At 47.8% G+C, this 24,716-nt stretch overlaps 1 protein-coding gene across 2 annotated transcripts in view; it reads right to left on the bottom strand.

The window, feature by feature from the left end:
* The window catches only part of nup155 (nucleoporin 155), a 248,559-nt gene that overhangs the window by 219,126 nt on the left and 4,717 nt on the right, over positions 1-24,716 (bottom strand). For both annotated transcript variants that reach the window (XM_063049676.1, XM_063049677.1), the window contains exons 2-3: positions 13,284-13,421; positions 12,847-12,943 (exon numbers count right to left, since the gene is read on the bottom strand). In XM_063049676.1, coding sequence (XP_062905746.1) covers positions 12,847-12,943; positions 13,284-13,421 — 235 coding nt within the window. The remainder of the gene's footprint in view (positions 1-12,846; positions 12,944-13,283; positions 13,422-24,716) is intronic.

The raw sequence follows: 24,716 nt of genomic DNA, 5'->3' as shown, positions 1-24,716 counted from the left end.
GTTTCTTCCCTAGACCATTAGGCTTCGAACTCCCAGCCGCATCATATTATAAGTGTCATTGGTTAATCTGTTCTGTACCTTAAATATTTAATATTAATGCATTTTAGTTTGTTATTTACGTGTGATTCATCTGTAGATTTTATCCTTACCTTCATGTTATGTTGTGTTATTTTTTTCTGGAGCTTAGAAAAATAGAGGGCTATGGGTAACCTTAGGTAATTTCTAAAGTACTTACGTGTTCGGCACAGCTTAGTGGGCCGAGGAGTTGGTATTGTGCGGTAGGTTTTCTATGTTTCTATGTGCTTTACACGCTGGCTGGAGGAAATGTTGTCTCATTTCTACATACATTAATGCAGTTAAATGACAATAAGCTTCACTTAATTTGATATGCAGTGATATTAAACTTGAGACCAGTTCTAATTTATTTCACTTGTGCACAAGAATAGGAGCATGGACCCCTGTCACCCACACTGTTCTGAAGCCAGGATAGAAAACTGCTTTTTTTTTTAAATACAAAATTGACTTATCAGTTACAGATATTGACCATATCGTAAGTTGTATATATTTGAATTCCTGACTTGCAAGATCAATCGCCAATCAAAACAGAAATATTAACAGTCAATAGAAACTACAAGCTGGCACTTTAAAGTTAGTAAAGCAATTGTTCCTTCATTGTTGGGTGTGAATTCCATTCTTCCATTATTCATATCTCGTCTGTCTCCACCATGAGCACTAGCCTCCCCTCCATGGTGACATCTTCAGAAGGAAATGCCTCAGAAAGGCAACAACCCTCCACCCAGTACATGCTCTTTTCTCAGGAGCCTGAAAACACAAGCTCATTCAAGAATGGCTTTTTCTCATCTGCCATCAAATTTCTGAATCGACCATAAACCATGCAATTATGGCATGGAATGACCCCAAAGACATGAAGTTGATGAATTACTGGGCTTTGTAAACATCTAAATATGGTTTTTGAGCTGTAAGATTGAACCTACCTTCCAACAACTTAAAGTATGGGGGTAGACTTTGCCTTGTAAGTAACAGGTCGACGTTCACTAATCCGACTACTTGTAATCTTTTCCTTCGATAATCCGGCACTGACATTGAAAAAGGGTACTTGTTGGTGTGGACTAGGAAATGGGAAATGCATTCACCTCCTACAAAGGTAAATGCTTCCAGGTGAGCTCAATGCCTTCTAAGCTCGCTTTGACCACCAGAACAGAAAGGAACCATTGCGCACCCCCATGTCTCCCGATGATCCTTTGGTCTCAGTATCTGAAGATGACACGTGGGCTGCCTTCAGAGAGTGAATCTAAGGAAAGCATCCAGCCTGGACAGAGTACCTGGCTGAGTACTGAAGACCTGTGCTAACCAACTGGCTGGTGTTTTCATGGATATCTTCAACCTTTCACACTGGCAGTGTGTGATACCCACCTGCTTCAAGCAGGCTTCAGTTGTACCGGAGCCCAAGAAGAGCGTATTAACCTATCTAAATGACTATCGCCCAGCGGCACCTACATCCACGGTGACAAAGTGTGTTGAGAGGCTGGTCTTGAAGCATATCAGCTCCTGTCTGAATGGTGACTTGGATCCACTGCAATTCACCTACCGAAGCCCCAGGTCCACAGCAGATCAAGTCAAGTCACAATTTATTGTCATTTCGACCATAACTGCTGGTACAGTACACAGTAAAAACGAGATGACGTTTTTCAGGACCATAGTGCTGCATGAACAATACAAAAACTACACTGAACTACATTAAACAACACAAAACTACACTAGACTACAGGCCTACCTGGGACTGCATAAAGTGCACAAAACAGTGCAGGCATTACAATAAATAATAAACAAGGCAATATGCACGGTAGAGGGCAGTCCACGCTCTGGGTATTGAGGAGTCTGATGGCTTGGGGGAAGAAACTGTTTACATAGTCTGGTCATGAGAGCCTGAATGCTTCAGTGCCTTTTGCCAGCTGGCAGGAGGGAGAAGAGTTTGTAGGAAGGGTGTGTGGGGTCCTTCAGAATGCTGTTTGCTTTATGGATGCAGCGCATGGTGTAAATGTCTGTAATGGCGGGAAGAGAGACCCCGATGATCTTCTCAGCTGACCTCACTATCAGCTGCAGGCTCTTGCGATCCGAGATGGTGCAATTTCCGAACCAGGCAGTGATGCAGCTGCTCAGGATGCTCTCAATACAACCTCTGTAGAATGTGGTGAGGATGGGGGGTGTGGGAGATGGACTTCCCTCAGCCTTTGCAGAAAGTAGAAACGCTGCTGGGTTTTCTTTGCTATGGAGCTGGTGTTGAGAGACCAGGTGAGATTCTCCGCTAGGTGAACACCAAGAAATTTGGTGCTCTTAACGATCTCTACAGAGTCGTCGTCAATGTTCAGCAGAAAGTGGTTGCTCCGCGTCCTCCTGAAGTCAACAACCATCTCTTTTGTTTTGTTCACATTCAGAGACAGGTTGTTGGCTCTGTACCAGTCCGTTAGCTGCTGCACCTCCTCTCTGTATGCTGACTCATTGTTCTTGCTGATGAGACCCACCACGGTCGTGTCATCGGCAAACTTGATGATGTGGTTCGATCTGTGTATTGCTGCACAGTCGTGAGTCAGCAGAGTGAACAGCAGTGGACTGAGCACACAGCCCTGGGGAGCCCCCGTGCTCAGTGTGATGGGTGTTGGAGATGCTGCTTCCAATCCGGACTGACTGAGGTCTCCCAGTCAGGAAGTCTAGGATCCAGTTGCAGAGGGAGGTGTTCAGACCCAGTAGGCTCAGCTTTCCAATCAGTTTCTGAGGAATGATTGTGTTGAATACTGAACTGAAGTCTATGAACAGCTCTCGAACGTACATGTCTTTTTTGTCCAGGTGTGTTAGGGCCAGGTGGAGGGTGATGGCAATGGCGTCGTCTGTTGAGCGGTTGGGACTGTACGCGAACTGCAGGGGTTCCAGTGAGGGGGGCAGCAGAGTCTTGATGTGCCTCATGACGACCCTCTCGAAACACTTCATGATGATGGATGTGAGTGCAACCCGGTAATCGTTGAGGCAGACACTGAAGACTTCTTCGGTACGGGGACAATGGTGGTGGCCTTGAAGCACATGGAATGACGGCGCTGCTCAGGGAGATGTTGAAGATGTCAGTGAAAATCTCAGCTAGCTGGTCTGCACATCCCCTAAGCACTCTGCCAGGAATATTGTCTGGTCCAGCAGCCTTCTGTGGGTTGACCCTGCACAGGGTTCTCCTCACATCAGCCACGGTAAGACACAGCACCTGGTCGTTTGGTGGAGGGGTGGTCTTCCTCGCCGCCATGTCATTTTCCGGCTCAAAACGAGCATAGAAGTTAATCAATGCATCTGGGAGGGAGGCATCAGCAGCACAGGCAGGTGGTGTTGTCTTGTAGTTGGTGATGTCCTGAATGCCCTTCCACATGCGCCACGTGTTGCCGCTGTCCTGGAAGTGGCTGTGGATTCGCTGGGTGTGTGCATGCTTTGCCTCTCTGATAGCCCGGGACAGTTTGGCCCTCCCTGTTTTTAGGACTGCCTTGTTGCCTGTTCTGAAGGCGGAGTCACGGGTCCTCAGCAGTGCACGCACTTCCGCGGTCATCCATGGCTTCTGGTTAGCGCGTGTAGTGATGGTCTTGGCCACGGTGATGTCATCAATGCACTTGCTGATGTAGCTAGTCACCGATGCCGTGTACTCCTCTAAGTTGGTAGAGTCGCCATCGGTTGCAGCCTCCCTGAACGTGTGCCAGTCGGTGTGCTCAAAGCAGTCTTGAAGAGCAGAGATGGCTCCTGCTGGCCAGGTTTTCACCCGCTTCTGAACTGGTCTGGAGTGCCCGACGGGTGGTCTGTATGCTGGGATTAGCATAACAGAGATGTGGTCTGAGTAACGGAGGTGGGGGCGGGGCTCCGCCCAGTATGCGTTGGGTTTGCGTAAACAAGGTCAAACGTGTTCTCCTCTCTCATTGCAAAGTCCACGTTCTGATGGAATCTGGGGAGCACTGACTTAAGGTTCGCATGGTTAAAATCTCTGGCAACAATAAACAGTCCATCAGGGTGTGCATTCTGCAGTTCGCTAATAGCCCTATACAGCTCACAGAGCGCCTCCTTAGCGTTAGCACTGGGGGGAATGTAGACACCGACTATAAGGACAGTGGTGAATTCCCATGATGAATAAAATGGTCTGCATCTAAGTCACAAACTCCAATAGCAATGAGCAGTATCTTGAAACCAGCACAGAGTTCTTGCACCATTCTGTATTGATGTAAACACACAAACCACCACCGTGAGTCTTACCAGAAAGAGCTGCATCTCTGTCCGCTCGAAACAAGACGAGCTCGCCCAGCTGAATGGCGGCGTCCGGGATTCCATCGGAGCCACATTTCTGTGAAAACATACGCACAGCAGACTCTGTACTCCCAAATATTTCCTTGGAGTCGGATGTAGTCCTATTTATTTTCCAGGGAGCAGACATTGGAGAGCAGAATGGACAGGAAAGCCGGCAGGCTAGGGTTTGCTTTTTGCCTGGCACGAACTCCTGCCCGCTTGCCTCACTTCCGCTTCCTCGCACACCGCTTACAATGTCTCCACCTCCGGCCACTGGCATCAGGTGACTCCAAGGACTGTAGGCCCAATCCTCTCAGCAAGCCGAGGTCATATAATCTTCATGAAGGTTTGTTTTTGGGCGATCTCTATATTGTAGCAGTTTCTGGCGATGGTAGATAGTCACTCTGTTATCCATGTGCCCTAATCAAAAATTGTACCTTAAAATTAAACTAAAAAATCAAATTAAAGTAACACCAGATCCGAAAGGCCGCTGCTGCTGTGCCGCACTGTCTGCAGATGTTATCTCATTGGCTCTTCACACAACCCTGGAACATCCAGACAGCAAAGATGCATATATCAGGATGCTCTTAATTGATTACAGCTTGGCATTAACACCATCATCCCCTCAAAACTAATCAGTAAACTCCAAAACCTGGGCTTCAATACTCGCTTGTGCAACTGGATCCTGGATTTCCTCTTATAGACCCAAGTCAGTTCAGATTGGCAAAAACATCTCCACAATATCCATCAGAACAGGAGAACCGCAGGAATGTGCACTTAACCCACCCCCCCCCCACCACCCACTACGTGCTTTTCACCTGTGACTGTGTGGCTAAGTACAGCTCCAACACCAGATACACATTTGCTGATGACACCACTGTTGTGGGCTGCATCAAACGGGTGGTGATGAATCTGCATACAGGAAGGAGATTGAAAATTTGGCTGAGTGGTGTAATAACAACAACCTCTTACTCAATGTCATTAAGACCAAGGAACTGACTGCAGACTTTAGGAGAGGAAAAACAGAGGTCCATGAGCCAGTAATCATCAGAGGATCAGAAGTGGAAAGGGTCAGTAATTTTAAAATCCTGGGTGTTGCTAACTCAGCGGCCCTGTCCTGGACCTATCATATATTATTGCAAAGAAAACACAAAAATGCCTCTTCTTCAGGAGTCTGCGGATGTCCAGCATGTGATCGAAAACCTTGGCAAACCTCTATATATGTGTGGTGGAAAGTATGCTGTGTTACAGCCTGGCGTGGGAACAGCAATGCCTCTGAGCGGAAAATCCAACAAAATGTACTGGATTCAGCACAGTATATCACGGGTAAAACCTTCCCAACCATTGAGCACATCTACATGAAAAGCAGCACCTTCATCAAAGATCCTCACCACACAGGCAATGCTCTTTTCTCACAGTTACCATCAGGTAGAGAGTAAAGATGCCTCAGGACTCACACCACCAGGTTCAAAAATAGTTACTACCCCTCAATCTTCAGGCTCTTGAACAAAAGGGGATAGCTACACTAAATTAAGGACTGTGTTATATTGCTATTTTATGCTTGTTATTTATCGCTATTTATTTATATCTGAGCCAGTCCTCATCAGGGGGTCAGAGTGGAAAGGGACAGCAACTTTAAATTCCTTGGTGTAGTCATTTCAGAGAGTCTGTCTTGGGCCCAGCATGCAAGTGCAATTACGAAGAAACCACAACACCACCTCCACTTCCTTAAAAGTTTACGAAGATTTGGCACGACATCTAAAAGTTTTACAAATTTCTATGGATGTGTAATGGGTAATATATTGACTGCCAAACATGTAATTACTTTAGAAATTACCTAAGCTTACCCACGGCCCTCTATTTTTCTAAGTTCCATGTACCTATCCAGGAGTCTCTTAAAAGACCCTGTCGTATCTGCCTCCACCAGCTCCGGCAGCCCATTCCACGCACTCACCACTCTCTGCGTAAGAAACTTACCCGACATCTCCTCTGTACCTACTTCCAAGCACCTTAAAACTGTGCCGTCTCATGCTAGCCATTTCAGCCCTGGGAAAAAGCCTCTGACTATCCACATGATCAATGCCTCTCATCATCTTATACACCTCTGTCAGGTCACCTCTCATCCTCCACCGCTCCAAGGAGAAAAGGCCAAGTTCACTCAAACTATTCTCTTAAGGCATGCTCCCAATCCTTGTAAGTCTTCTCTGCACCCTTTCTATAGTTTTCACATCCTTCCTGTCGTGAGGCGACCAGAACTGAGCACAGTACTCCAAGTGGGGTCTGACCAGGGTCTTATATAGCTGCAACATTATCTCTCGGCTCCTACCACTGAGTCAACCTGTGCAGTGGCCTTGAGTGTCCTATGGACTCAGATCCCAAGATCCCTTTGATCCTCCACACTGCCAAGAGACCTACCATTAATACGCAATGATGGGTTAGAAAGTCTGCGGATGACATGAAGGTTGGTGGAGTTGTGGATTGTGTAGAAGGTTGTTGTAGGTTACAATGGGACATTGATAGGATGCAGAGCAGGATGAACCTTATCAAATGCCTTGCTGAAATCCATATACACTACATCTACTGCTCTTCTTTCATCAATGTGTTTAGTCACATCCTCAAAAAATTCAATCAGGCTTATAAGGCATGACCTGCCTTTGACAAAGCCATGCTAACGATTCCTAATCATATTATGCCTCTCCAAATGTTCATAAATCCTACCTCTCAGCATCTCTTCCATCAACTTACCAACCACTGAAGTAAGACTCACTGGTCTATAATTTCCTGGATATCTCTACTCCATTTCTTGAATAAGGGCACAACATCCGCAACCCTCCAATCCTCCGGAACCTCTCTTTGATGAATCAAAGATCATTGCTGGAGGCTCAGCAATCCCCTCCCTCCCCACCCACAGTAGCCTGGGGTACATCTCGTCGGGTCCCAGAGACTTATCCAACTTGATGCTTTCCAAAAGCTCCAGCACATCTTCATGGGTGAAGCCCTCCCCACCATTGAGAACAACTACATGGAGAATTGTTGCAGGAAAGCAGCAACCATCATCAGGGCCCCCCACCACCCAGGACAGGATGTCTTCTACCTACCGCCATCAGACAGGTACAAGAGCCTCAGGCTTCACACCACCAGGTTTAGGAACAGTTAGTACCCCTCAGCCATCAGACCCCTAAACCAGAGGGGTTAACTTCAATCAGCTTCACTCACGCCAACACTTAACTGTTCCACCAACCTGTGGACTCACTTTCAAGAACCTTTCATCTCATGTTCTTGAAATTAGTTGCTTATTTATCATTATTTCTTCTTTCTTTTTGTATCTGCAGTTTGTTCTCTTTTGTACATTGATTGTCCACCCAGTTGGAGTCTTTCATTGATTCTATTATGGTTATTGGATTTATTGAGTATTCCTATAAGAAAATGAATCTTCCATGGTGACATATATGTACTTTAATAAATTTACTTTGAACTTTTAAATTAGCCATAGACTCTTATTACAACTGAGAACACGAGAACAAGCCCTTCAGCCTGGCCTGTCTGTATCAAACATATTACATATATGGTGAATGAGACCACTGAGTTCCATTTCAGCAAAACTGCCTTATTTTATTATTTGCTTTTGTGCAATTTATTTTCCCTTTGATCTCTTCTTTCAGAATACTACCTTTAGCCTGAAGCTTTGAATGGCTTTACATGTTATTCAACTTAATTCTTTCTTCAAATTCACTTCAGTTCTTACAGTTTCCCCTGTCAATAAAGTCAATCTATATTTAACATGTTCTCTTTCAAGGTACTGTACTGTGCAACCTGGCTCTTCTCTCTCCTAGAGTGAAGCTGGCTGTGGCGACTCGCCCATGCGGTAAGCGAACCAGTTCCAGCAGTCGCGGGCGAGTCCGCAGCCAGCGGCAACCGAGAGGGCTCTGAGTGCAGGGCAGACCTCGGCCCGGAAGCCAACATCACTTCCGCCCTGCAAAGAGCGGGGGATGCTGGGAGCGGGCACTTAAGCACGCGCAAATTGAAACAGTAAACAGTTCAACCAGACCCTGCTCAACTCAGTGTGTTGTTTTCACTCATTGCGCATCAGCACGACTACACTGATGACTCCGACGGTCCAACGGCATTTGGACCCAGCAGGAACGACTCGGCTCTGCAGAATGCAGTTTCCCTTAAACTGCCAACCTTCTGGACCACTCAACTCCTGATCTGGTTCGAGCAGGCAGAGGCCCGGTTCCAGGTCAGGCAAACTGTCTCAGACGCCACCAGGTATTACTGCATCAGCCCCTAGCAACAGACAGGTACGAGGCACTCAAGGCCCTGTTAATCCGCACATTTGGCCTCTCCCGCCGCGAACAGGCCGCGCAGTTATTGCATATGGACGGCCTGGACGACTGCGCACCATCAGCCCTGATGAGCGACATGCTAGCACTGGCAGACGGCCATAAGCCTTGCCTGTTTTTTGAACAGATCTTCTTTGAGCAAATGCCACAAGACATCCGCCTCCTGCTAGCAGATGAAGATTTCTGAGACCCGCGCAGGGTGGCTGCCCATGCGGATGTGCTTTGGCGCACTAAACGAAATGGCAGAACCACCATGGAAATTATTGCTGCGGCATGGCCGAAAGCCCAGCTCTCCCACATCCCAGCAGCGGAGTACGTAACACCCACACCAAGGGACGGCACCACTTCTGGAGTCTTGATGTTTTTATCATCAAAGGTGGGGTTCCGGGGCCCGCCGCTGCCAACAGCCATGCTCGTTCCAGGGAAACGCCAGGAGCAGCCATCACCGATGGCTACGGCGGCTGGTCACCGTGATAGCCTCCTCTACGTTTGGGACAAGCACTCCGGGCGTAGATTCCTGGTGGACACGGGGGCGGAAATCAGTGTCCTACCCCCCTCGAGCCACGATACCCGAACTAGAAGAACAGGACCAGAACTTGCGGCAGCCAACAATAGCACCATCCACACCTACGGCACAAGAGCCATCCCCTTGCAGTTCGGTTCCAGCCGCTTTTCATGGACATTTATGCTGGCCGCGGTATCACAGCCATTACCGGGTGCGGACTTCCTCCGCATGCACTGCCTGCTTGTGGATTTGAAGGGACGACGATTGGTCGATGAGAAGACGTTCCAGACTTTCTCCCTCGGCCAGGCTACCAGCCCCACACCTGGACTCCGTCACTTATTCCGACAACGAGTTTGCCAGAGTATTATCAGAGTTCTCATCTATCAGCACGCCGCAGTTTTCCTCAACACACCCCAAGCACGGCGTGATGCACCACATCCCCACACAGGGACCTCCCCTTCATGCCCGGGCCCGCAGGCTACCACCCGACAAACTCCACCTCGCGAAGGAGGAATTCAAGAAGATGGAGGAGATGGGGATTGTGCGGCGTTCCGACAGCCCGTGGCCTCCCCACTCCATATGGTGCCCAAGTCCGCGGGTGGGTGGAGACCGTGCGGCGACCATAGGAGTCTGAACTATGCCACCACGTCCGATCGCTATCTGATACCACACATCCAGGACTTTACGGCCAACCTGCACGGGGCATGCATCTTTTCAAAGATTGACCTGGTCCGAGGGTATCATCAGATCCCAGTCCACCCAGATGACGTTCCCAAGACAGCCCTCATTACCCCCTTTGGCCTGTTCGAGTTCCTCAGGATGCCGTTCGGGCTCAAAAACGTGGCGCAGACGTTCCAGCGCCTGATGGACGTAGTAGGGCGAGATCTGGACTTTCTATTCATCTACCTGGATGACATACTTATCGCCAGCCGCTCCCACCAGGAACATCTAGCACATTTACATCTGCTCTGCCACCGCCTAAGTGACTACGGCCTGGCTATCAAGCCCGCCAAATGCCAGTTCGGCCTACCCGCCATCGACTTCTTGGGACACCAGATCGACTGCCATGGAGCTGTGCCCCTGCTGGCAAAAGCTGAAGCCATCTGCCAGTTCGCCAGACCTAGCACTGTTAAAGGGCTGCAGAAATTTGTTAGGATGGTTAACTTTTATCACTGTTTCCTGCCCTCAGCGGCCTGGATCTTGCGGTCCCTTTTCGGCTTGATGTCCGGCAAATTCAAAGAGGTCACCTGGACAGAGGAGGCGACAGCGGCTTTTGAACAAGCCAAAAGCACACTAGCAAACGCCACGCTCCTGGTCCACCCCCGGAGGCGGCAGTTGGCGGCATGCTCAAGCAGCTCATCAAAGGCCAGTGGAGGCCACTCGCTTTTCTCAGCCAGCACCTACGATCCCTGGAACTTAAGTACAGCGCTTTCGACAGGGAGCTGCTGGCCCTGTACCTTGCCATCCGGCACTTCAGGTATTTTCTGGAAGGGAGGGAGTTCACAGTCTTTCCAGACCACAAGCCCCTCACTTTCACGTTTGCCAAAGTGTCGGACCCGTGGTTGGGCCGCCAGCAACGCCACCTGTCGTACATCTCGGAGTTTACCACCACAATCAAGCACATCTCCAGGAAGAACAACATGGTAGCCAACATGCTGTCACTCACCTCCGTCCAATCAGTGCACTCTCTGTCTCCGGGGGTGGATTAAGCAGCGTTAGCTGAGGCGCAACGGCTGGACGGAGAGATGTCAGCGTACCAAACCGCAGTCTCAAGACTCCGCCTCGAAGACATACCCATTGAGCCTGAAGATAATGAGCTCCTTTGCGATGTGTTCACCAGGCAGTCTTGGCCCATTGTCCCGACCGCCTGGAGGTGCCGTGTTTTTGACGCCTTGCACGGTTTAGCCCACCCTTCCATCCGGGCAACCATCCAGCTGATCACAGACAGGTTTGTGTGGCACGGCCTATGCAGGCAGGTCGGGCACTGGGCCAGGACATGCACGCACTGTCAAACCTCCAAAATCCAGAGGCACGTGAGGGCCGCACTACAATCCTTCCAGCCGACACACAGGAGGTTCGAACATGCCCACGTGGACATCATCGGCCCACTGCCGGTTTCGAGAGGAGCGAGATACCTGTTCACCATGGTGGACAGGTTCACGAGGTGGCCAGAAGCTGTCCCACTCGCTGACACGGCCATGGAGACATGCGCCAGAGCCCTGATTACCGCCTGGGTGGCACGGTTCGGACTCCGAGCACACGTCACTTCAGACGGGTGGGCAGTTCACATCGGCTTTGTGGTCTGCACTGGCACAACTCCTCAGAACCCAGCTCCACCGAACGACTGCTTACCACCAGCAGTCCAACTGCCTGGTGGAACGTTTCCACAGGCACCTGAACTCAGCCCTGATGGGACGCCTCCGTGGGTCAGACTGGGTTGACAAACTCCCCTGGGTGCTGCTTGGTATCCGCACGGTACCCAAGGAGGACCTGGCCGCATCATCGGCCGAACTCGTTTACGGTGCCCCACTCACAGCTCCCGGTGAGTTTGTGCCAGCACCCCGTGGCCAGGAGGACACACCTACGGCGGTCCTAACTAAACTCCGGGAGCGGCTTGGAACACTTGCCCCAGTCCCGATGTCCCATCACGGAACAACACCCTCTTTCGTGCCCAAGGACCTACAACAGAGCAAGTTTTCATTCGCCGAGGTGCGCACAGACCACCCCTGCAGCGACCAAACGAAGGACCCTATAAGGTGGTGCGCCATAATGGGACAACCTGCATTCTCGACATTGGTGGTCGTGAAGAGACTTTTACCATTGACCGTCTCAAACTGGCGCATCTAGACCTTGAATGCCCGGTTGCGGTGCCACCCCACGACAACGAGGCTGGCCACCTAAAAGAACTGGAAGTGTGCAGGCTGTGGACTCTGCACCTCCTAGCGCCGGTTCGGGGGGGGGGGGCGTGGGCTCATGTGGCAGCTCGCCCATGCGGCAAGTGAACCAGCTCCAGCAGTAACGGGCGAGTCCACAGCCAGCAGCAACCGAGAGGGCTCTGAGTGCAGGGCAGACCACGGCCCGGAAGCTAACATCACTTCCGCCCTGCAAAGAGCGGGGGATGCTGGGAGCGGGCACTTAAGCGCGCGGGGATTGAAACAATAAACAGTTCACCCAGACCCTGCTTGACTCAGTATGTTGTTTTCACTCGTTGCGCATCAGCGCGACTACATGGCCTTTATTTCATTCAGAATTCCAACTGAAAATTGCTTCTTCATCTTATCCATTAGCAAGCCTTGCAATTCAATGACCACCATTCCCCAAGTGATCCCCCTCTACAATGGTGCAGAAGGCTTTTAAGGGTAGGAAATTCTATTCCTCTTGTAGCATAAACTGCTTTGAAACGTCTGAATGTGATGAAATACTTAGAACTCATTCTCACAAATCTCAAACTTCTATCACCCAGGACAGTCGTCACTTAATCAATGTTTCTTTATTTAGAAACAATTGAACTCTTACAGCTCCCAAACTAAAAACATTCCTAGAACTCCTTCACAAGTAGTGCAGTGGTTTGAGGTGCTCTCCATCTTCAGAGGAATTTAAATGGCTAGCTTTGCCTGCAATATGTTTATGAATTTAAAATCACTCCACTGCCATATTGTCTCAATGCTTACTTACCCATCCTCGTAGTTCCACATGAAGATGTCACTGTCAATGGTCAGCCATGCCTTGGCAATCTCAGGAAAAACACCCATCATACAATTGCACTGCATATCTGAGGTACAAGATGTAAGCACATAACCAGTTTTTCTGAAGGTTCACAAATTGAAACAAGGAACTCAATACTGAACCACTTACAGAAGGTAGTCCAAGGTGTTTCATTATTGATAAAACCTGTGATGACGTTGGCATGTGTGAATATGTATGTCAGTGTATCAAGGCACATCCACATGTGCTAGCATGTATCAGCACGTTCAAGCACATTACCACTGGCTGCATTTGCACGCACATAACTAACTTTACATCTATATCTGTGCAAGAGAGACAGTGATACCAGGACCACAAACTACACACAGTCTTGGCAAGTCAATCATGTTGCAGTAACAAAAAGATACGTCCAAACTGCTCCACCAATTCTGGAGGGAGTGGTACTCTCCGGATTGGGCTGATCTCTGGGAGATCGGGTAACGAAACCAGACCAGGTCCTTGCAGTGGATAATCCATATCAGTCATCCCTGATAGCGATGGATTATCTATGGTAAGAAGAATAATTGATCAGAAAAAGCAAAATAATAATTAATTAGAAAAAAACAAATATAGAATAGGATCACGTTCCTCTGTGTCAATGATACCAATTTCAGAATCAGAATCAGCTTTAATATCATTGGCACATGTCATGATATTTGCTGTAATGCAGCAGTAGTACATTGCAATACATAAAACTGAATGAAAGTTAAATTAAATAAGTAGTGCAAAAGGGGAGGGGGGGAGGTAGAGAGGTAACGTTCATGGGTCGAATGTCCATTCAGAAATCCGATACCATAGGTGAAAAAGCTGCTCCTGAACCTGAACATCCAGCGGAATGAGGATTAGGAAGCTTTTAAAAACCAAGAGAAGGCAAATAAAGCAATATGGAGAGAAAAGATGAAACATGAAGGTAGGCCAGCCAATACTATAAGAGGACACCAAAAGGTTTTTCAAACATGTAGAGCAAAAATAGAGGCGAGACTGGCTATTGACTGCTGGAAAATCACCCGGAGAGGTAGTAATGGAGGACAAAGAAATGGCGGACAAACTTAATAGATATTTTGCATCTGGTCTTCACTGTGGAAGACACCAGCAGTATGCCAGAAATTCGAGTATGTCAGGGGGCAGAAGTGAACGTAGTTCCTGGAAGCTGAAAGGTCTAAAAGTAGACAAGATGGACTACAGCCCAGGGTCTGAACGAGGCGGCTGAAGAGATTGTGGAGGCATTAATAATGAACTGACAAGAATCACTAGATTCTGGAATGGCTCCGGAGCACAAGAAAATTGCAAATTTCACTTCACTCTTTAAGAAGGGAAAGAAGCAGAAGAAAGGAAATTATAGGACTAGATGAGGACTAGACTGTAAGAGCAAGGATGTCGTGCTGAGATTTTATAAGTCATTGCCCAGACCATACTTGGGAGTATTGCAAGCAGTTTTGGGCTGCTTAGCTAAGAAAAGATGTGCTGGCATTGGAAGGGGTCCAGAGGAGATTCACGACAATGATTCCACGATTGAAGGGGTTAACATAGGAGGGGTTTTTGATAGCTCTTGGTCTATACTTGCTGGAGTTCAGAAGAATGGGGGGGGGGATATCATTGGATCCTGTCAAATATTGAAAAGCCTCAACAGAGTGGATGTGAAGAGAATGTTTCCTATAGTGTGTGAGTCTAGAACCAGAGGGCACAGCCTCAGAATAAAGGGACAGAAATGAGGAGGAATTTCTTTAGCCAGAAGGTAGTGAATCTGGAATTCATTGCCACAGATGCTGTGGAGGCTAAGTCAGTAAGTATATTTGAAGCAGAAATTAATCGGTTCCTGCTTAGTCGGGGTGTCAAAGATTACTGGGAGAAGGCAAGAGAATTGGATTGAGAGGGATAATGACTCAGCCCTGATGGAACGGCAGAGCAGTCTCGATGAGCTAAACGCCTAATTCTGCTCCTATGCCTCATGTTCTTATATCCCTGTCTATTCAAGCATCCATCTAAATACCTCTTAAACATTGCTATCTCATTTCTTTCAATACCTCCCCTGACAACTTCCTGCTGTAGTAACATTTCCCTGGAAAATTTCCTTTAGAATTTGCCTTTTTCACCTTAAATCTATGGCCTCTCTTATACGACATTTTCTCCCAAGTAAAAAGACCATCTATCCTATGTCTCTCAATTCTGTTAAACTTCTATCAGGTCACCCTCAGCTCTAATGGTCCAGAGAAAACCAGTTTGTAAAACTCCTCATGATGAATACTCTCATTTACAGGGAACATCCTTGGGAACCCCCAAGAACATTTAACATCACAGCTCAATACAAACCACAATATTGTGCTGAGCTTTTAACATACTCCAAGTTCAATGTAACATTTCCCTTCTCACATAGCCCTCTATTTTTCTATCCCCCATGTGCCTATCTAATAGTTTCTTAAATGTTCCTAATGTATCTGCCTCTAACAGTCCTTCCAGGTGAGGCATCACTTCACCTGTGAGTCGACTGGGGTGATATACTGCGTCCGGTGCTCCCGATGTGGCCTTTTATATATTGGTGAGACCCGACGCAGACTGGGAGACCGCTTTGCTGAACATCTACGCTCTGTCCGCCAGAGAAAGCAGGATCTCCCAGTGGCCACACATTTTAATTCCACATCCCATTCCCATTCTGACATGTCTATCCACGGCCTCCTCTACTGTAAAGATGAAGCCACACTCAGGTTGGAGGAACAACACCTTATATTCCGTCTGGGTAGCCTCCAACCTGATGGCATGAACATTGACTTCTCTAACTTCCGCTAGGCCCCACCTCCCCCTCGTACCCCAGCTGTTACTCATTTTTATGCACACATTCTTTCTCTCACTCTTTTTCTCCCTCTGTCCCTCTGAATATACCTCTTGCCCATCCTCTGGGTCACCCCCCCCCGTCTTTCTCCCTAGGCCTCCTGTCCCATGATCCTCTCGTATCCCCTTTTGCCTATCACCTGTCCAGCTCTCGGCTCTATCCCTCCCCCTCCTGTCTTCTCCTATCATTTTGCATCTCCCCCTCCCCCTCCAGCTTTCAAATCCCTTACTCACTCTTCCTTCAGTTAGTCCTGACGAAGGGTCTCGGCCTGAAACGTCGACTGCGCCTCTTCCTATAGATGCTGCTTGGCCTGCTGCGTTCACCAGCAACTTTGATGTATGTTGCCTCTAACACTACCCACCTCTTCTGCATCCTCTCCAAAAATCCACACCCTTCCCATAATATGACCAGAACTGCACCACAAAATACTGGTCTGACCAAATTTTTATTAGCTACAACATGACTTCCAGGATTTTTATACTCAATAACCAACTGATGAAGGCAAATGTCACATGCTTTCTTTACCACCATTTATGTTGGCACTTTCAAAGAACTACAGACTTTCAGATTCTTGGATAATTGGGATCTCTTCTGAGGAAAGTATGACCTGTTCAAAAAGGACAGGTTACACCTGAACCCGAAGGGGACCAATATCCTGGCGGGAAAGTTTAATAGAGCTGTTAAGGAGGGTTTAAACTAATTTGGCAGGGGGATGGGAACCGGAATGACAGAGCAGAGGAAGGGGAAAACAGAAATAAATCTAAGATAGTGAGCAGTAAAGATGTCAGGAAAGACAGGCAGGTGATGGGGCAAATGTGTAGCCATTGGGATGAGTTGCAGTGCAATAAAGTTGCAGTGAAATCAAAGCGATAAGTATCAAATACTGGTCTTAAGGTGTTACACTTAAATGCACGTAGCATAAGGAATAAGGTGGATGATCTTGTTGTACAGCTACAGATTGGCAGGTATGATATTGTGGCCATCACTGAGACAGGGCTAAAGGATGCATGTCTCTGGGAGCTGAACGTCCAAGGATACATGGTGTATCAGAAGGATAGGAAGGTAGGCAGAGGGGGAGGCGTGGCTTTATTGGTAAGAAATGATATTAAATCATTAGAAAGAGGTGATATAGGATCGGAAGGTGCAGAATCTTTATGGGTTGAGCTAAGGAATAGCAGGGGTAAAAGGACCCTGATGGCAGTTATTTATAGGCCTCCAAACAGCTGCAGGGATGTGGACTACAAATTACAACTGGAAATAGAAAAGGCTTGTCAGAAGGGCAGTGTTATGATAATTGTGGGGGATTTTAACATGCGAGTAGATTGGAAAAATCAGGTTGGCAATGGATCTCAAGAGAGAGAATTTGTAGAATGTCTGCGAGATGGCTTTTTAGAACAGCTTGTTGTTGAGCCCACTAGGGGATCGGCTGTACTGGATTGGGTATTGTGTAATGAACCAGAGGTGATTGGAGAGATTAAGGTGAAGGAACCCTTAGGAGGCAGTGATCATAACATGATTGAGTTCACTATGAAATTAGAAAAAGAGAAGCCGAAATCTGATGTGTCGGTGTTTCAGTGGAGTAAAGGAAATTACAGTGGCATGAGAGAGGAACTGGCCAAAGTTGACTGGAAAGAGACACTGGCGGGAAAGATGGCAGAGCAGCAGTGGCTGGAGTTTATGCGAGAAATGAGGAATGTGCAAGACAGGTATATTCCAAAAAAGAAGAAATTTTCGAGTGGAAAAAGGATGCAACCGTGGTTGACAAGAGAAGTCAAAGCCAAAGTTAAAGCAAAGGAGAGGGCATACAAGGAAGCAAAAATTAGTGGGAAGACAGAGGATTGGGAAGTTTTTAAAACCTTACAAAAGGAAACCCAAGAAGGTCATTAAGAGAGAAAAGATTAACTATGAAAGGAAACTAGCAAATAATATCAAAGAGGATACTAAAAGCTTTTTCAAGTATATAAAGAGTAAAAGACAGGTGAGAGTAGATGTAGGACCAATAGAAAATGATACTGGAGAAATTGTAATGGGAGATGAGGAGATGGCAGAGGAACTGAACAAGTATTTTGCATCAGTCTTCACTGAGGAAGACAGCAGGATACCGAACACTCAAGGGTGGCAGGGAAGAGAAGTGTGTGCAGTCACAATTACGACAGAGAAAGTACTCAGGAAGCTGAATAGGCTAAAGGTCGATAAATCTCCTGGACCAGATGGAATGCACCCTCGTGTTCTGAAGGAAGTAGCTGTGGAGATTGCGGAGGCATTAGCGATGATCTTTCAAAAGTCGATAGATTCTAGCATGGTTCTGGAAGACTGGAAGATTGCAAATGTCACTCCGCTCTTTAAGAAGGGGGCAAGGAAGCAAAAAGGAAATTATAGACCTGTTAGCTTGACGTCGGTGGTTGGGAAGTTGTTGGAGTCGATTGTCAAGGATGAGGTTACAGAGTACCTGGAGGCATATGACAAGATAGGCAGAACTGAGCATGAATTCCTTAAAGGAAAATCCTGCCTGACAAACCTATTAAAATTTTTGGAGGAAATTACCAGTAGGCTAGACAAGGGAGATGCAGTGGATGTTGTATATTTGGATTTTCAGAAGGCCTTTGACAAGGTGCCACACATGAGGCTACTTAACAAGATAAGAGCCAATGGAATTACAGGAAAGTTACATACGTGGATAGAGTGTTGGCTGATTGGCAGGAAACAGAGAGTGGGAATAAAGGGATCCTATTCTGGTTGGCTGCCGGTTACCAGTGGTGTTCCATAGGGATCAGTGTTGGGGCCGCTTTTTTACATTGTACATCAACGATTTGGATTATGGAATAGATGGCTTTGTGGCTAAGTTTGCTGACGATACGAAGATAGGTGGAGGGGCCGGTAGTGCTGAGGAAACAGAGAGTCTGCAGAGAGACTTGGATAGATTGGAAGAATGGGCAGAGAAGTGGCAAATGAAGTACAATGTTGGAAAGTGTATGGTTATGCACTTTGGCAGAAAAAATAAACGGGCAGACTATTATTTAAATAGGGAAAGAATTCAAAGTTCTGAGATGCAACAGGACTTGGGAGTCCTCGTACAGGATTCTCTTAAAGTTAACCTCCAGGTTGAGTTAGTAGTGAAGAAGGCAAATGCAATGTTGGCATTCATTTCTAGAGTATAGGAGCAGGGATGTGATGTTGAGGCTCTATAAGGCGCTGGTGAGACCTCACTTGGAGTACTGTGGGCAGTTTTGGTCTCCTTATTTAAGAAAGGATGTGCTGACGTTGGAGAGGGTACAGAGAAGATTCACTAGAATGATTCTGGGAATGAGAGGGTTAACATATGAGGAACGTTTGTCCGCTCTTGGACTGTATTCCTTGGAGTTTAGAAGAATGAGGGGAGACCTCATAGAAACATTTCAAACGTTAAAAGGCATGGACAGAGTGGATGTGGCAAAGTTGTTTCCCATGATGGGGGAGTCTAGTACGAGAGGGCATGACTTCAGGATTGAAGGGCGCCCTTTCAGAACGGAAATGCGAGGAAACTTTTTTAGTCAGAGGGTGGTGAATCTATGGAATTTGTTGCCACGGGCAGCAGTGGAGGCCAAGTCATTGGGTGTATTTAAGGCAGAGGTTGATAGGTATCTGAGTAGCCAGGGCATCAAAGGTTATGGTGAGAAGGCGGAAAAGTGGGACTAAATAGGATAAAATGGATCAGCTCATGATAAAATGGCAGAGAAGACTCGACGGGCCGAATGGCCTACTTCTGCTCCTTTGTCGCATGGTCTTATGGTCTTATGAAATTCCCTCTGTACATCATTTCTCCAAAGGGTCCTGCCATTTAATTGCTTGGTCAAATATGGGCAAATTTCCCTCAGGATCAATAAAGTATATCTGTCTGTCTAAATCTAGGTGGGCACCTTAGTTGGTATGGGCAAGATGGGTTGTATTATCCGTTAAAGATGGCGTCGGTAACTGGCGACTTTGCGTGAACTCTCCCGAGCAAACTGCCCTCTCCACTTTCCTCTACCCAAGAAACCCTTCTAAACTTCCAATTTAGCATGATGAAGATCAACAACACTCTGGCGAAGCCACTGACCAAGCTGGAGACCACCACGCCAGAACTGCTTCTTAAACTCCGGACCACACCTGGACCCGACCAACGAGGCGCACCACGTTCCCGGAGACCCACGGTCTGCTACCGTGCCGGAGCGCTTGGAGACACGGTCCATTCCGACCAGCACCTCTCTGGAGCAGACGACCACACAGAAGTGACGGCGGAGACCTCAAGGAGCCACAGACACTTCCCCGGAGTGACCACCGTAAAGCCCCGTTGATGGCCATCCACAGTTGCCAGAAGTGAGGCCTCCGCCGCCGACCTTGGAAATCGAGCCCCAGGCTCAACTGGAGCGGAGGCCTCCGCAACTGTGACTCGACTTAAGGACTTGTTTCAGCAAGGAGCCCGGCCATCCGGGATTAAGTGTTGGCTTCGGGGCCCGACCCAATCGACAGCCCGGGCCCCCGGCAGCTGGAAGTGGCAGCAGAGCCTCCCCCGCTACTCAGCCCGACCCGGAGCGCCCGACAACACGACCCGCCGACATAAAACAGCTGACAACACACTGCATCGATGGAGACCTGGAAAGATGCACTATTTACCGAGGAAGTGTGAGAAAAGAGCTGGGCTGCTGGTCAGATTGAAGCTGAGGGGCTTCAGGGTCCCTATGCCCACTATCCTACAAGCTAATAGGCAAGCCATAGAGAACAAGGTGGATGATCTTAAAGGGAGACTCACCTACTGCAGGGAGATGCAGAACTGCTGTGTATTCTGTTTCACCGAAACCTGGCTCTCCCCTGCCACCCCTGACTGTGCCATCCGACCGGTGGGATTTTCGATCCATCGGATGGACCGCACGGCATCTTCGGGCAAGACAAGGGGAGGTGGTGTCTGCCTACTGATCAACACTGGGTGGTGCTCGGACACAGTGGCGCTGACAACCTCCTGCAGCCTGGACCTGGAACACCTGTCGGTGAAGTGTCGTCCCTACTATCTGCCACGGGAATTCACCTCGGTCATACTGACAGCGGTCTACATTCCCCCCAAGGCGGATGTGGAGTGTGCTCTGAACATACTGTACACCATCATCAGTGAACTAGGGACCAGGTATCCGGAGGCTTTGCTCATTACGGCCGGGGATTTTAACCTGGCCAACCTCAGAAAGGTGCTGCCAAAGTTATACCAACATGTCTCCTGCCCCACTAGAGGCCTGAATATACTTGACCACTGCTACACAGCAGTCAAGGATGCCTACCGTTCCGTCCCACGACCTCACTTCAGAAAATCAGACCATCAGGCCGTACTTCTCCTCCCGGCTTACAAACAGAAACTGAAGCGGGAGGTCACGGTGTCAAAAGTAGTGTCGCGTTGGACGGAGGAAACGGATGAGGTCCTCCATGACTGCTTTGAATCGGTGGACTGGTTAGTATTCAAGGACTCGGCAGCTAACCTCGATGAGTATGCCTCAGCTGTCACGGACTTTATTTGGAAATGCACGGAGGACTGTGTGTCTCGCAAGACGATCCGGGTATTCCCTAACCGGAAACCTTGGATGAATTATGAGGTCAAGCCCCTTTTAAAGGCTAGAGCTGCGGCTTTTAGGTCCGGGGACACCAGTCGCTACAAGGAATCCAGGCGTGAACTCCAGAAAGCCATTAAGGGCACCAAGAGGCAATATCGAGCCAAGTTGGAAGCCCAGGCTAACCAGAGCAATGCCAGTAGACTATGGCAGGGTCTAAATGAGATCACTAGGCGCAAAGAAAAGTCTGGGAATATCAATAACTGCGGCGCTTCTCTTCCTGACGAACTTAACGTATTCTACGCAAGATTCGAACAGAAGAGGAGCGTCCCACTCCCTCCGGATGAACCGGACCTGGTGGCATCGAGATTCATCATCACCAAGGAGGATGTTAGAAGGGCCTTCCTGAAGATAGGCGACGGGCCCAGATGGCATCCCGGGACGGGTTCTGCGGGCCTGTGCAAGCGAGCTAGCTGGAGCGTTTGCCGATATCTTCAGCTGCTCCTTGCTTCAGTCTAAGATCCCCTCGTGTTTTAAGAAGGCAACGATAATCCCAGTGCCGAAGAAGAGCAAGGTGGCATGCCTGAATGACTATTGACCTATGGCTCTGACATCAATTGCTATGAAGTGCTTCAAGCGATTGGTTATGGCACACATCAGCCACAGCCTACCGGTCAACCTCGACGCTTTGCAATTCGTCTACCAGAGCAGATGCCATCTCTCTGGCCCTACATTCCTCCTTAGAACACCTGGAGAATAAAGACGCATATGTAAGGCTCCTTTTCATTGACTACAGCTCTGCCTTTCATACCATCATTTCAAATAAACTGATTCCTAAGCTCTGGAACCTGGGCCTTAGCACTCAGATCTGCAGCTGGATCTTCAACTTCCTCACAGACAGGACCCAGGCTGTAAAAATAGGGGACAAGCTCTCCTCTACAATCACTCTGAGCACCGGTGCCCCACAAGGCTGTGTACTCAGCCCCCTGCTGTACTCACTGTACACCCATGATTGTGTAGCCAAGTTTCCATCAAGCTTAATATATAAGTTTGCTGATGACACAACAATTGTAGGCTGCATCTCAGGTAATGATGAGTTTGAGTACAGAGAGGAAATTAAGAACCTGGTGGCATGGTGTGAAGACAATAACCTATCCCTCAACGTCAGCAAGACGAAGGAATTGGTTGTTGACCTCAGGAGTAGCGGACCGCACGACCCCATTTACATCGGTGGTGCGCAAGTGGAACAGGTCAAAAGCTTTAAGTTCCTCGGGGTCAATATCACAAATGACCTGAGTTGGTCCAACCAAGCAGAGTCCACTGCCAAGAGGCCCACCAGCGCCTTTACTTCCTGAGAAAACTAAAGAAATTTGGCCTGTCCCCTAAAACTCTCACTAATTCTTATAGATGCACCGTAGAAAGCATTCTTCTAGGGTGCATCACAACCTGGTATGGAAGTTGTCCTGTCCAAGACCAGAAGAAGCTGCAATAGATCGTGAACACGGTGCAGCACATCACACAAACCAATCTTCCATCCGTGGACTCACTTTACGCCACATGCTGTCGGAGCAATGCTGCCAGGATAATCAAGGATGCGACCCACCCAGGCAACACACTTTATGTCCCTCTTCCCTCCGGGAGAAGGCTCAGGAGCTTGAAGACTCCTATGGCCAGATTTGGGAACAGCTTCTTTCCAACTGTGATAAGACTGCTGAACGGATCCTGACCTGGATCTGGGCCGTACCCTCCAAATATCCGGACCTGCCTCTCCAATTTTTTTCACACTACCTTACCTCCCATTTTTCTATTTCCTATTTATGATTTATAATTTAAATTTTTAATATTTACTAATTTTAACTGTTTTTACTATTTAATATTTGTAATCCAGGGAGTGTGAAGCACAGAATCAAATATCGCTGTGATGATTGTATGCTCTAGTACAAATTGTTTGGCGACAATAAAGTATAAAGTATTATCAGACTCTACATTTGTCCTCCTAAAGATCCATCAACTCACACCTATCCAGATTAAACACTATCTGCCATTTCTCTGCCTATATTTCCAACTAGTCTGTATCCTGCTGAACTGTGACAACCCTCCTCAGTATCCTCAACTCCTCCCATTATGCAGTCTGCAAGCACATAATAAGCCACAGCTGATATATTGAAAGACTAGAGGATGCTGACATTGTGCCCTTATTTGAGAAGGGCTGCAAAGACAAGCCAGGGAAGTACAGGTCAGTGAGCTTAACATCACAAATGGGAAATTTGCTGGAGAGGATTCACAGGGGAAGGAATTATTTGCATTTGGAAAGACAAGAACTAATCAGCAATAGTCAGAATAGCTTTCTGTCTAGGTAACATGTTTCACAAAATTGTCTGAGATGTCTAAGAGGACTGTTGAGGGCAGGGTGGCAAATGTCTACACGGACTAGAGCAAGACCTTTGATAAGGTACAAGGTAGGCTTGTCCGGAAGCTGAGATCACAGGGGATGCAGGCTGAGCTAGCCAATTAGACACTAAATTGGCTTGTGATAGGAGTTAGTGGGGTGCTAATGCAAGAGTTGTTTTACAGATTAGAATCAGCATATGACCGGTGGTCTGCCACAAGGATCCATGCTGGGTTCCTATTATTTGTCATCCATGTTAGCAATTTGGTTGTTATGTTGGCGGTATCATTATTAGTTTGTGAATGATACCAAAATTGGTGCTACTGTGATTAGTAAAGAAAGTTACCTAAGGTTATAGCAGCATCCAGATTAACTGGGAAAGCATGCTAAGCAATGACAAATGAAATTTAACTGAGTCAAAATACTGCAGTTTGGGAAGTTACATGAGGACAGAACTTGTGCTGTAAACAGCAAGGCCTTGGAAACGTTGAAGGACAGAGATTTAAGTGTACGGGTACATAGTACCTAGAAATTGGTAAACCAAGTCTTTTTTTAAGCATGTCATACCAGACATTCAGCCATTCTTGTCTGGCATGTGGTGTCAGGATTAACTGGGTCACGTTATGATTCGACCCTTGTATTTTTTACGAGGCTGAGTGGCTAGCTCGACACTCAACCCAACACGGATGAAAAGCGTGCTCAGGGGTGGCCCGACCTGGATTCGATCTCTGGAACCTTCACTCCGGAGTCCGGCGCTGATCTCACCACGCCACCAGCCGGCCACTGGTAAACCAAGTAATAAAGTGGTGATAACAGGATTTGACATGAAGGCCTTCACCAGTCAAAGCAGAGACTGAGAGCTGGAACATCATCTCACAGCAGTACCAAGACATTAGTGAGACCACTTCATTTGCAGTTCTGGTTTCTTGACAATAGAGGGGGATATCATAAAGCCAAACAGGGGGCAGAGAGATTCACAAGAATATTTACAGAACTAGATGGATTCAGTTATAAAGTACGGCTAGATAGCTTGAGA

Source organism: Mobula hypostoma, chromosome 5 (assembly GCF_963921235.1).
Source record: "Mobula hypostoma chromosome 5, sMobHyp1.1, whole genome shotgun sequence".
NCBI classification, from domain to species: Eukaryota; Metazoa; Chordata; class Chondrichthyes; order Myliobatiformes; family Myliobatidae; genus Mobula; species Mobula hypostoma.
Note: the sequence above shows the minus strand (reverse complement) of the source record. Positions and strands in the feature narration are given on the sequence as shown.